General features: G+C 43.8%; 1 protein-coding gene across 1 annotated transcript in view; it reads right to left on the bottom strand.

The window, feature by feature from the left end:
- The window catches only part of LOC126263567 (lachesin), a 576,851-nt gene extending 563,235 nt beyond the window's left edge, over positions 1 to 13,616 (bottom strand). The window contains exons 1-2 of the mRNA XM_049960659.1: positions 13,593 to 13,616; positions 11,104 to 11,289 (exon numbers count right to left, since the gene is read on the bottom strand). Of these exons, the coding sequence (XP_049816616.1) occupies positions 11,104 to 11,289; positions 13,593 to 13,616 (210 nt within the window). The remainder of the gene's footprint in view (positions 1 to 11,103; positions 11,290 to 13,592) is intronic.
- Between the last annotated feature and the right edge of the window lie 376 nt (positions 13,617 to 13,992).

Below are 13,992 nucleotides of genomic sequence, written 5' to 3'. Positions count from 1 at the left end.
GCTAGGTGGTAGCTTAAATCGGCCGCGGTCCATTAGTACATGTCGGACCCGCGTGTCGCCACTGTCAGGATCGCAGACCGAGCGCCACCACAAGGCAGGTCTCGAGAGACGTACTAGCACTCGGCCCCAGTTGTACGACGACTTTGCTAGCGACTACACTGACGAAACCTTTCTCTCATTTGCCGAGAGACAGTTAGAATAGCCTTCAGCTAAGTCCATGGCTACGACCTAGCAAGGCGCCATTAGTTACTTCATGAATCTAAAGAGTCTCACTTGTATCATCAAGAATGCTGTATACCAAAGGACGATATAAAAGTTAAGTGTTCTAGTAGCTACGTTCTTTTCTTTATCACATTCAGCACGTATCCTGTTCCAGACTTCGCGCCAGTCGGCGTGTGTGTACGTGTGCCCTTTCGGCTACCCGTCTCTGTGGACTGGCTGCCTTGTCAGTTCACTACAGTGAGAAAATCCATCCTTATAAACTGTAGTATTGGTAGAACCTGTCATTTCTCCAAGGCGGCTAAGGCATTTTATGAAACCCACCGTCTAGGAATGCGAACGTTATAATAATAATTCACTGTCGCCAGCCTTCTGTTTTTTTTTTATTTTTACTGTTACAAACTATTCAAATAAGGTGTGAATATAGTCTGCCAAGAATTGTTCTAATAAAGAGTGTATTTGGATACTCACGTAAGCCATCATTTGGATAAGACTGAGAATAAATCTGAAAAGAATGAAGGAATGGCTGGCAGTCCCCACCTGAGGTGGTTTGGTTGCCGAGTTGCAACTCTTTTGAACTGACGGAACACTTGGCGACTAGCATGTCGATGCTAATGAACTGACCATGAAGACAACACAGTATCTAGTCGCCGGGCAGAGGAAAACTCCGACCCACTGGTGAATCGAAACTGGGCCCACTGCATGGCAGTCAGATGTGCTGACCACTCGGTCAAGAGGTGGACTAATGAATCAGTATCATGCGGCAATGCCCATTCGCAAGAATATCTAAGTACGAACGTGAAAATGTCTAAAGAATAACAACTGTAAAGTTTCATAAAAAGGATGAATGAAATTTGTCACCTGGTTCACCCACTGTCATACTGTTTGCCCCGAAAATAAAGCTTTCAACCCCTTTGTGCGAGCATGTAGAGTCAATGCACTACAGAATATAGAAAAAGTTCGAGGAAACGTATTCAGTAGCGGTATCTAACCGGAAGCACTCTGCGCCATGAGCTTCGAGAAGCCACAGGTACCCCAGACTTCATGATGGGAGGTTTTACTGACGAAGACCTCTCAAGACTCCACCATTCCGTCCACATCACAGGGGTGCCCGTATAAGATGGGTTCACATGAACATTGGACACGACACCAATGGACCAAAGCGTTGTTCACAGACTAATTGCAAATAGACTTGCACCCTGACGACAACTCTGTTCGCTTATGGAGGCGATCAAGGGAACGCAGTCATCCCTCGATGTCTATGGAACTTCACCAACAATCCGATGGCGGAATCGTATTCTTGCCAGGTACCTTGTATGAAGGCCGCGCAGCACCACTCCTTCCAATTGAAGGCAACGTGACTGCTGCAGTGTGGTGAAAACAACATTCTAGTGGTTCTATAGAGACTGTAGGGGAAGCATTCACTCTACGGGATGATAACTCCCGACCTCATCTTCCTCGCAGTATGTATGATTTGATACGACGTGGGATCAGAGGAATGGATTGACCAGCATCCTCACCGGATATCAACTGCATACAGCATGCATGGAGCTTGCTCGAAAGAGCGATTTCTAGTCGTCAACATCCTCCAATAACGATTGAAACTCTCAGGAATGCTGCCATTGAGGACTAGGACAATATGTCTCAAGAGGCCCACAATGAGTTGGTACTGAGCATACTGAGCATGCTCTGTCGCATTCAAGAGTGCCTGAAGGTTTTTCGAGGACCCACATATTACTGAGCATGCACTGATCAGTCTATTTTATGTTTTTTGATGTTGTGGGACATTGAAACTTTCTGTTATTTTTTCAAATAATGTTCCTTTTTCATTTCATAATCGGTTCAAAGAGAACATACAGCGTAGTTTTCTTTTGTGTAATATTATGTATTACCAAAAAACACAGTATAAGACCTCTGTCTCATTTAAAGATACGAGGACCAATTACATGTTTAACTTGTTTTGGTGGGTGAAATTAACAGCTATAATGAAAAACGTCAGTGATTGCCAGATAAAGCCATGTAACTCTATACCTATCACCCTCCTGGTGTAGGTCTTAGGTTATTTTTGTGCCGTACAGTTGTGTGCGATGACCCAAGCTGGAAAGACCGGGTCAGTGACCCAATCTTAGACTACACTATCAGGTCTGAGGGTTGCCTTTTTGGAGGATTGTGTAAGCCAAAACGACCGCTAGGAAGCAGGTACCGAGCACCCGACCTCGCTATTGTTAGGTCTGGTGATGGCCAGGCGCCATCCTGCCGATTTCGCATAATGCTTTGCTCACTGCGCGACTTGGAACAAAGTCTACAGTCATAGCAATGCTGCCCATGGCGTGACGAACGGTTGCACTCGGTATAAAGTCGCGAATTTTAAGAGCAGTGGTGTCTGGGCCAAACAAACTCAAAAGAACCTTCGTTTTTCGTCGAGGACTCCCTTTCCAGCGGCACTATGAAAGGGGCAGTCAGAGACAGGCAAACATCTAGCCATGCTGTGAGAAATGGCTGGCCTGCCGTGTGGACAGAATTTCTTATCTCCTTAGCCCGCCTCTCTGACGCCACCTTGTGCGAATTGGATGACAGCTGGACTACAAAGTTGTACGAGTCCTCCTAAATTGTAGAGTGGGAAAAACTAAGACGACAGTATTAAAAAACTAAAAACCCGCCTCGATTGCGAAGAAAGTACCTAATGTTAAGTGTCAACACTTACTGGCCAAGTGTTGTGTTAACACTTAACACTAGGTGCTTTTTTCGCAATCGAGGAGGGCTTTTAGTTTTTTAGTATATTAACCAACGATTGCTGACGCGCTGCTATGTTGAAGGTTCTTAAGACAACAGTTTTTGAGGTGTGCATACGTGCAGAAAACCATATTGTCTGAAACCTCGAACAAGTTGGAGAGTGTGAGAAAAATTCAGAGTTATTCAGGAGCTCCAAGCCCAAGTATGTTACGATTGGTTAACGTCATAAAACTCTAGCATGGACGGGAGATTGTTGGCTTGCTAACAAAAACACAATTGGCCAGTACTTTTCAGAGCCATTGCCATTGGCGTCCTAGAATTGGGCAGATCTGAAGAAGAGAACGAACTCAGGTGTCGATGGGGCAGGAAGGACACTTCATATCGGCTCTCGGTAAAGGACAGACTTCAGTGCGTAGCTTCGGGGAGACCACACTGTTGGTTCTCGATGAGGGAAGATTTTGCTTCGGTTCTCGTACTTCAGCTGATGTGTCACACAGCATGCGGCAGAGTACGGCGGCTGCTTTGCTTCACACATGGAAAGCTCTGGTGGGAGACTGCAGCATTGGCAAATAAAGTGTGAGAGAGTATACGCGTTTATCTGCACGCTGTTAGATCTAGGCACATTTCAGAATCAAATAATTTCAGGAGCATCTGGAGGCTGATGACAAGTCAATTTGAAATGTGAGTTGCATATGTAATTCTTTCTGGCGGACCCAGGCAATCGTCGTGGAATTAACTACACATAAATCGTGTGTATATTCGAGCCTGCGACCGTAGCGGTCGCGCGGTTCCAGACTGTAGCTCCTACAACCGCTCGGCCACCCCGAAATGTCGTACTTGGATGATGTCTTGTGTGAATTCACCCATGTTTCATGTTTTCTAGAGCCATTCATGTCTCATTAACTAGCAATGGTGTGGCAACTTTTTCATTAAATGCACGTCCGTCCATGGCGAGAGATCTGACTATAGGCCACAACAACCGATCTGATCATTCTGACACCCACCTCAAACTGGCCACTATCTTCCAACTTCGTCGACAGAATCTAAATCTGGAAAATGTTGGCCTCATACGAGTTGTCTATTTTTCATAGATCCAGAGAGGTGAAAGTCTGATTATTGTACAGTAAATCCATCTCGGGGGAGGAATTTTGTGGTCACAAACTGTTGTTTTACTGTGTTACAAGCAGAAATTTGTCTTCTTTTCTATCGTAAATCTCGAAATTTGAGCATGCAGCCGAATTGGTGTCGTCTTGTAACTGTCAGAACTGATAGTAGCTTCAAGCTCAAAGACATTCAAATCAATCATACCTCGTCTGTCCCAGAAGACAAGGAGACGGATCACATCACGTTGCATGCTGATGGTTGCGTTGGATTTCTTCTTTGTTGGAAAATTCGCATGTCGTCAGTACGAAGGTTTATTTTAATTTCAGCTTGTAGTGCGACGCCATGTTTCATCTCTGGTGATAACGGCGTTAAGAAAAACAGTCTCCTTCACCCTCTTATTGGCCCAGCAGGTCCCTACAAATTTCTTTTCCATGATGTTTTTAGTCTTGTAGAAACTGTTTACATACCTTGAGGCATTGTAGCTCACGCCGCGCAGTTTATCCAGACGATATTCATTCAACATTTGAGAAAACAGCGCTTAGCGATTTCCAACAAACTGTACCCAGGATTTCGAAACTTTTTCTCGCTGACAGCCTCCATAATAAGGTAAGAAAGAAAAAAACTTTTTCGTTAACACGTTTTTCCAGTTTGTTACGTAAAACTACAGCATCAGACATGAAGCTTTAATTTATTACTTCTTTACCACCAAATGATTTCACGACATATTTTGCGTATAACACTGAATGTACCTGAGAAATTATATCACTGTACGACACGTAGTTCAGAACACATGAGGTCGTGAACACTGAGATGGTTAATAATATAGCTTTTCTAAATGCGGAGTCCAAACTGCTCAGATTACAGTCATCCAGTGTTTCATAATGAGAGCACTTAGTGACATTCAGTAAACTGATTTGTAAAGTAATCAAACGCTGGAAGCTGCTTTATGCATGGGTTGAAAGTCGGACGGGAGGTGCGAGTTACAGGTCTTGTCTGACAGTGAGTCATTATAGTCGACAATTAGCTCTGGATACAATTCTTCGGTCGATGTCCGCCGATCAGAACGGATGGGTTGATCGAGACGTTGTTCATTATGAGGGATGGCACGTGACCATGGTCGAATGGGGCGTGTGTCGTGCACGTTCTTTTTACCTCTACTGCAACGCAGCACCTATCGTCTCACATTACTAACTTCTACTGTATCGTCTCCATATAATCTTAGCAAGCGTGAACAGATTTCAGTTGGTGCTGTTAATTCAGAAGTGAGAACGTCGGAAGTTGGGACGTCCACAGGCTGCGAAAAATAAAAGTGGCCCACAAAATACTAGGGCTTATTTTCTTTTCGACCTCCGATCAGTCGTAAAATTAAAACCACACTGAAACTCGGTTAAGCTCTGCGCAGGTGTGTTTGGCAGTGTCTCTAGTATGGCCTACCATCGCAACACGTTGCACTTTTCAGTTCCAGTGCACAATGAGCACCCAAAGGAGTCTAGACAGTAGTGTCTCCCGCCAAATGTGAAATGCTCCTGAGGGGTTTCAACTGATTTCGTGGAACCCCGCAAAACGTACTTCTCATGATTTTCATTCTTCACGACAATTCTCGGCTGGGCACTGCAGACACTACTGCGGCGTTTTCGGTGGGAAGTGTTTGATTACTCACCATACAGCCTGGAGTTGGCTCCATCTGATTTTCATCTCTTCGCTCACATGAACAGCTGGGTATGAGGACAGCATTTTGGCATAAATGGCGATGTGAAAACCGGTAGGGAATTGGCGGAAATCAAGGCGAAAATGACGAAGGCATTGAAGACTTGGTACCACACTATGACATATATCTAAGTCGGATTGGCGACCGTGTTTACAAGTATATGAAAGGTGTAGCTAAATTGTACAGGGTGGCAGCCAGCCAAGGAATATTTTAGCGAATTGGTTTAAAAAATTTCTTTCAAAGGCCCAGTCAAATCTTTACAAGTTTTCTAGCAGAGCAAGTCCTGCTATGTTTACGTGACAAGTTGCTTACCTGTCAGAATCGCGACAGTTCAGTCCGTTTAAAGCTGCTGACAAGAGACGCCTTGAGACCTCTGCTGAAGTCCCTAGCGAATTCACGCCATCGGTTTGAGCCAATCGCGTGCGTGGGATACAGGTCACCTGTGTGGACCATGTAGGATTCTGCAGCTCAGAACACAGTTGCCTCTCTCTCTTGTAACCCAGACCTCGAGTAGAATAGGAGTCTTTCTTGGGAGGCAAAGTCTCTGGGTCTGTGCCCAGTTGATCGGCCTCCAACACAAATTAACATGAATCGCCTTCCCTTCCGTTGTCCACTTGTTTAGTTGTTCGTCCTCCAAGACTAGCCTCAACTGACTAACTTCCTCCCTAGCCGTGCCCCTTGTATACAGTACATTGAAATATATTCCCTTTATTTTACCTAATTTTCTGTGTTGTCATTTAACTGCAGCCCTGGATGCCCACTCATTAGTTCTGACCGCTCGACCTCCTGTACATTGTCGTAAGTCGGATGCAAAGATCTTCTCGTCTCCCCTGCACGTGTACAAAACGTCAGAAATAAAACATTTTTTACTTTCACTGAAGTTTCCATATGTGAGTGATCGGAGGTTGAAACAAAAAGTAGCTCTCATATCTCGTGTACCTTAAGATAGGCAACCAATTTTACTTGGAGCGGATAATGGCTTGCTATCTTAAGTTACATTACGTTTTCTTTGAGCCACTTTTATTTTGCCCATTCTGGCACCAAGATGTTAGACGCCATTTTGGAAAGCTCTTCTGCTGCTGCTATCCGTCGCACCACAATGAAACCGATAGCACAATAACGGGAAGATTCAAAATTTAGTGCTACACATAATCTGCTTCCGATGCTCAAAGTCAACAAAAACAAAATGGAAATATTAGTGTCGGAATGACCACCATTTTTTAATTGTCTTAACCATAGTTCGGAAATCTAATTTGGTTTTACTATTGTCCGTAGCTTCTTCTTTCTTTAACTGTAACCAAAATCTGTGCTAATAAGTCTTCTCTACTGTCTACCATAAGATGTATTTCGTTATTTCAGTTTGTTGCCAGATAATCGAATAATTGTACTAGTTCATACTCGCAATGACATGGTCTAGATACATAAAAATAAAGAAAATAGCTACTACCATGTCCCCTTTTCTCCCATATACCTGGGAAAATGTAAATAAAGAATATTGCAGTCTTCAGTCTGAAGCCTGGTTTGACGCAGCTCACTAGAAATTGAATTCTGTGCGGATTTCGTCATCTCATCCGCATTGAACCTGCTTGCTGTATTCAAGTCTTGCTTTCCCTCTGCAATTTTTACATCCTACCCCCCGCCCCCCCTCCCATCTCAAACTAACTCTATCTTGGTGTCTTACGATGTGTTCTAAGAACCGTTCTGATCTAGCAGTCAACTTATGACTCAAATATCTTTTCTCCAGAATTTGATACAGATTTAGATCTACCCATCTATTCTTCAGCTTTCTTCCCTTCCACATGGGTTTCACTTCCATATAACGCTACTCTCCAGACAAATACTTTCAGAAAACATTCCATAACACATAAATTTACATTGGACTTCACTTAATAATTAGAAAATTTTCTCCATTTTAAACCCACTTCTGTCTTTATCAGTTATTTTGCTGCAGTAGTACCAAAATTGTCTCTTGGGTCGCTTTACTCAAAACAATCCCCTCAGCATCACTATACTTATTCCGACAACACACCAGTACCAATGTTTTACTATTGTTGATAGTCATTTTAGAAATTTTATTCCAGATGCTGTTCTATCTGTTCGATTCAACTGACCCTTCAGAATTTCGGTCAACATTATCAAAGTATCTTAATTACATAAGGAAAAAGTTGGTTAAAAGGACAGAAAATAATGAAGATAATTCAACTGTTGATTTGATCCAGATTTAATTCCATATTTCCGTAGCGGCCTCAGTTTTCATGTAACAATGATTTTCGTAAATTCTTACGATAACTACGTATTAAACATATCTCACAAAGTGAGACACTCTCGCAACGAGTCTCAAAAAGAAAAAAAAGGATTAGCCAGTACGCACATGAATCAAAGAAATGAGCATAATTCGAAAGAAACGTGAAGAATCTTATCTAAAAATATTTCCTTCACGATTAAACTGCAATATTTTGCCTCCCGAGCATCGCTTCGTAAGCATAAGCAGTACGAGGTGCATTCAAGTTCTAAGGCCTCCGATTTTTTTTCTCCGGACTGGAAAGAGATAGAAACATGCACATTGTTTTAAAATGAGGCCTCATTCATTGTCAATACGTCCCAGAGATGGAGCACCGTACGGCAGATGGAATTTTACCGCCAGCGGCGAGAATGAGAACTGTTTTAAATACTTAAAACGGCGACGTTTTCCTTACTTGAATAGCGTGCAATCATTCGTTTTCTGAATTTGCGTGGTGTGAAAACAATTGAAATTCATCGACAGTTGAAGGAGACATGTGGTGATGGAGTTATGGATGTGTCGAAAGTGCGTTCGTGGGTGCGACAGTTTAATGAAGGCAGAACATCGTATTACAACAAACCAAAACAACCTCGGGCTCGCACAAGCCGGTCTGACGACATGATCGAGAAAGTGGAGAGACATGTTTTGGCGGATCGCCGAATGACTGTTGAACAGATCGCCTCCAGAGTTGGCATTTCTGTGGGTTCTGTGCACACGATCCTGCATGACGACTTGAAAATGCGAAAAGTGTCATCCAGGTGGGTCCCACGAATGCTGACGGACGACCACATGGCTGCCCGTGTGGCATGTTGCCAAGCAATGTTGACGCGCAACGACAGCATGAATGGGACTTTCTTTTCGTCGGTTGTGACAATGGATGAGACGTGGATGCCATTTTTCAATCCAGAAACAAAGCGCCAGTCAGCTCAATGGAAGCACACAGATTCACCGCCACCAAAAAAATTTCGGGTAACCGCCAGCGAGGGCATAATCCTTACCCATTGCATTCCAATGGGCACTATGGTAACAGGCGCATGCTACGAAAATGTTTTGAAGAACAAATTGCTTCCTGCACTGCAACAAAAACGTCCGGGATGGGGTTGCGCTTGTGCTGTTTCACCAAGACAACGCACCCGCACATCGAGCTAACGTTACGCAACAGTTTCTTCGTGATAACAACTTTGAAGTGATTCCTCATGCTCCCTACTCACCTGACCTGGCTCTTAGTGACTTTTGGCTTTTTCCAACAATGAAAGACACTCTCCGTGGCCGTACATTCACCAGCCGTGCTGCTATTGCCTCAGCGATTTTCCAGTGGTCAAAACAGACTCCTAAAGAAGCCTTCGCCGCTGCCATGGAATCATGGCGTCAGCGTTGTGAAAAATGTGTACGTCTGCAGGGCGATTACGTCGAGAAGTAACGCCAGTTTCATCGATTTCGGGTGAGTAGTTAATTAGAAAAAAAAATCGGAAGCCTTAGAACTTGAATGCACCTCGTAGTCGGACAACAATTCGATACGTTATTTGCCTTGAGAACGCTTTTACAGTAGAGAAAAATAGAGAAATATCTTGCATCAATGATTCTCCGTGACAAGAGGCTATCTGGAAGAGGAGACACTGATAGGGCAATTCTCCTCTGTGACATACAGGCCATGTAACAGGTGAAAAATTAGAGTATTACACACTTTCCTTTTTCTGAAGTGATCCCATGTATTCCGTCAAACAAAAATAACTGTGCATTGGTTCACGCTAAATCATGGGCACAACAAAGAACATGTAACGCTGAGATTTTAACCAGTCCCAGGACTGTAATACATGACAAGCAGTATATGTGGGGTGGTCAAGTACTATCATGGTCTACAGGCTTTATTACGTTTGTAGCACTCCTTTACAGATGGATTAAATTCCCGTGTTTTGCGGTTTCAGAATTAACCCTGCGCATATACAATAAAAAGAATATCGACTATTTACCGAGGTAGGAGGAATTTGTTATTCTGAATTAACACAAAAGCCGGCCATTGTGGCCGAGCGGTTCTAGGCGCTACAGTCTGGAACCGCGCGACCGCTACGGTCGCAGGTTCGAATCCTGCCTCGGGCATGGATGTGTGTGATGTCCTTAGGTTAGATAGGTTTAAGTAGTTCTAAGTTCTAAGGGACTGATGACCGTAGCTGTTAAGTGCCATAGTGCTCAGAGCCATTTGAACCATTTGAAGTAACACAAAAAACAAACCTCAAATTCCCATGAACTTAGAACAACAAGCAGTCACTTCCAACAATGGTTAGAATTCTCGTTGTTCAGATTTAAGTGGTAACATGTTCAAGAATGACTTCAAGGCAGTGCTGCCAACCCAAGTACATTTCGTAGGAGGAGATTTACGAACTTAAGGTTATGTTTCGTAAATCCTTGTACATATTTCGAATACTTTTCAACGCTTAAATCTGCAGAATATTCAAGTTTATATACAGAGGAACAACCAATATGCAGCATTTCAAGGATTTCGTGAGATAAAGGATAGAATGTCACAAGATTTCTGAGCCCCATACCCAAAAACTGATTTAATTTCAGAATTCAGCACCCACGGTTCAGCGAAGAATGGTCGTCGCTCTCTTGGGGAAACGTTAGTAATGTATAAGTAAAAAAAGTGATCTCACAAAGTAACATCTCCTCTTAGCCGTGTTTCCCATTAGCACCAGGTAGTGCGACAGTCAATAAAGAAGTGCACAGTGAGGGAGTAGGGAGGATGTGTCCGTGTTGACATGGCATATTTGCTGTTAGGAGAACGTACTTGATTTTTCATGGTGTGTGTGTTGACCTGTGCACATGCACTATTCGGAGGATCCATCTGAGTCATCGTGGGGTCTGTGATGACTTGTGCTGTTGGAAGGATGTACCTGGCTCTTAATAGTGTCAATGCTTTCAGGTATGCGTGCTGTTGGGAAGACCTACCTGGCTCTACATGTGGTCTCTCTTGACTTGATTAATGTATCGTTTGCAGGACCTACCTGGCTCTTCACGGGGTCTTTGCTGGCTCGGTACGTGTGCCGTTGGCAGGACCTACCTGGCTCTTCATGGGGTCCGTGTTGACCTGGCACATGTACTGGCCGCGGTCCTCGCGCTTCACGCCACGCAGGTTGAGCGTCCACGTGTTGAAGTCGTTGTGCGTGACGGAAAGCCGCTGGTTGTTGGTGATGACGTGCTCGTGGATGGCCAGGATGGCCTTGGTGTCGGCCTTGATCCACGCCACCTGCAACAGGTGCGACACCGCGGCTACCGTAGTCGAGCGCCACACTCGTCCGTCCTGTCAACCGACTGGACCAGCGACGTCTGCTCTGCGACCGCCGGCCACCGACCTGCAACCTGGGACTGCTGCTGCTCCTGCCAGCAAGAGTTCCGAGGGACACAGGACTAGCCTAAACACTCTACGATACCATGCACATCTGACAGTCAGTATCTGTCTTGTCTGAAGGTATAAGCCAATTAGGAATAACTTCACAGCAGATTCAAGCTCAAGTTTCACGTCAACGTTTGTACAAGAAGTTTTCGGTACAAAATAACTCTGAACACAAAAATATTTTAATTTTTTCGCATACATTCATACTTGGGCGAGGTAGTGTACGATAATAAGCTCAATACTACACTCGACAGAGCGTCGTTGTGTGCATAATCTGTGCAATGCGTGTCGTTGCGACTTCCAAAGATTTTTTCTCTTATATTACAAACCAAAAAGGCCGAGAGCTGCATTGCACATGGATGCAGCAATCGATGCAAACCTGTTAGTGCCTTCAAGTTACGTACGCTCTACATCCGGAATTTCTGGAGAAACATGTGCAAGTTCCACACAAGGGAGATTGGACACCACTGAATTACGGCGTCTTTTGAAACGATCATTTTGTAAAAGACAGCTGCGTGCAACTTCCAGGAACTGATAAACAGATCGTGAAAGACGACGATTTACCGAGTTTATTAAGTTTGGAGCCCATTTATACACGAAAATCAGTAAGGCATACCAGCTGTATTTGCTGAAGAATAACATTATGTAAGTCTTCATGTAATGAAGTAAAACGAGAAATAAATGTACAAAAAGACATGCTGCAGGTAATGGTACTGATATGCAAAATTATAACAGAACCTTATCTTGTTACGTGAATCACTGTAACATTAAAACGCTTCGTTCTTTGCTTGATTTAACATCTTGAATGAAGAACAAAGTAAATTTTGTTGTCTTATGCCTAAAGCTTTTAACAGATCTGTTATTTTCTCCCCTTTGTGAAGAGAGAAAGTGATTCAAGTGTAATTAGACGGACAGTTAAAGTAATAACTTTAAAACGATTTATTGCCTAAATGTTACTAACCGTCTGATGAGATCGTACAAAAACCTTCTCACGTCATTGCTTTCCTTTGTATGTTGTCGTGTCATTCAGCTAATTGGATGTGGAGATCTAAAGGAAACTCTCTCTTTTACAGGTAACTGTGATGTAATGCGACAGGCCTAGGCTGTAGGGAGTATTCCATCAGTTTAATACTGAGGTCATTAGTGTAATTTTTCCAGAATGAGATTTTCGCTCTGCAGTGCAGAGCTTCTGTGAAGTTTGGAAGGTAGGAGATGAGGCACTGGCATAATTGAAACTGTGAGGACGGGTCGTAAGTCGTGCTTGGGTAGCTCAGTTGGTAGAGCACTTGCCCGCGAAAGGCAAAGGTCCCGAGTTCGAGTCTCGGTCCGGCACACAGTTTTAATCTGTCAGGAAGTTTCAGTGTAATTTTTGTTTCTTAATTACGGAGAGGGCGGGTGTCGACATGTTGGAAGACTAAAATTACTTTGTGACTATGCTGCAGCGAGTCGTGTTGTAGGGTCACGCCGCAAGCCAGTCGCAGCTCTATATCGAGCGCCACATGCTCTACGCTACGCTTCCTGTTTATATAGGATAACGCAGTGCCTTGTTTAGCCTGGCTGGTTGCACGCCCGCAAAACTGCTACCTGTCAATCTCAAAATAATTTTAATCCACCTATAATTAGCGATTTGTGTTCATAGAGAACTGTCGACATATGGGAAATTTGTGCTACGAGAGAGCCCACAATTACTTAATATTTTGTATTCCATCAGATTTAGTGTACAATCAAAAATTGTTTTCATCACAATGAAGTATCACTACCTAAAACTACCTGTCAAAATAAAAGTATCTGCCGTATCTGGACTCGAGTCTGGTAATTTCGTTTTTTATGGGCAAATGCTCTATCGATTAACATACAGGATGATTCTTTCCACCGTGTACAAACTCTAGAGATTGATGAGCGGATACGGATACGAAACAAATAAGATCTCATGAACTTATGTCCGAAAATGCATGGTTTCCATGCTAGACACCATTTATTCAGTAATACTTTGTTAGAGAGATTGCGGTCTAATACGCGTTGTACCAGCCACAGTTACAGTACGCATGGTTTGCTCCTAGAGGACGGTACTGTTCCTCATACGTCATGCCTTAGCGCCCTGTCCTACCACAGTAATTGGTAATGTTTCGTCGGATTCATTTCTCCTGCTGACTCACTTTGTAGTGGATGCGATACAGCATTGTACACAATGATTCCCTGTTGGAATCGAGAGATTGCCGACATGGTGTTTACTTACCGAAGGGCAAACGGCAAGAGGGGGCGGGGAGCAAGGTTGTATCAGGAGCTCTATCCCCACCGGCCGCCACAACAACCACAGCATTCAATGTTTGCAACAGTGTTTCGCTGGTTGTCTGAGACACTGTCGTTTCAGAAAGCAGGATATCATGAGGGACGTACCCGAAATTTTCTGACACCAGACTTGGATGAAAATGTGATTAACACTCTGGAAGGCGACCGCTGTGTCAGTACCAGGCAGTTGGCCCGCCAGTACAGGGTAAGCCAGACGACCGTGTGGAACTTTCTCCATGACAACTGTTACTACCCTTACCACTTACA

The sequence above is a fragment of the Schistocerca nitens genome, chromosome 6 (assembly GCF_023898315.1).
Source record: "Schistocerca nitens isolate TAMUIC-IGC-003100 chromosome 6, iqSchNite1.1, whole genome shotgun sequence".
In the NCBI taxonomy this organism is placed as follows: Eukaryota; Metazoa; Arthropoda; class Insecta; order Orthoptera; family Acrididae; genus Schistocerca; species Schistocerca nitens.
Note: the sequence above shows the minus strand (reverse complement) of the source record. Positions and strands in the feature narration are given on the sequence as shown.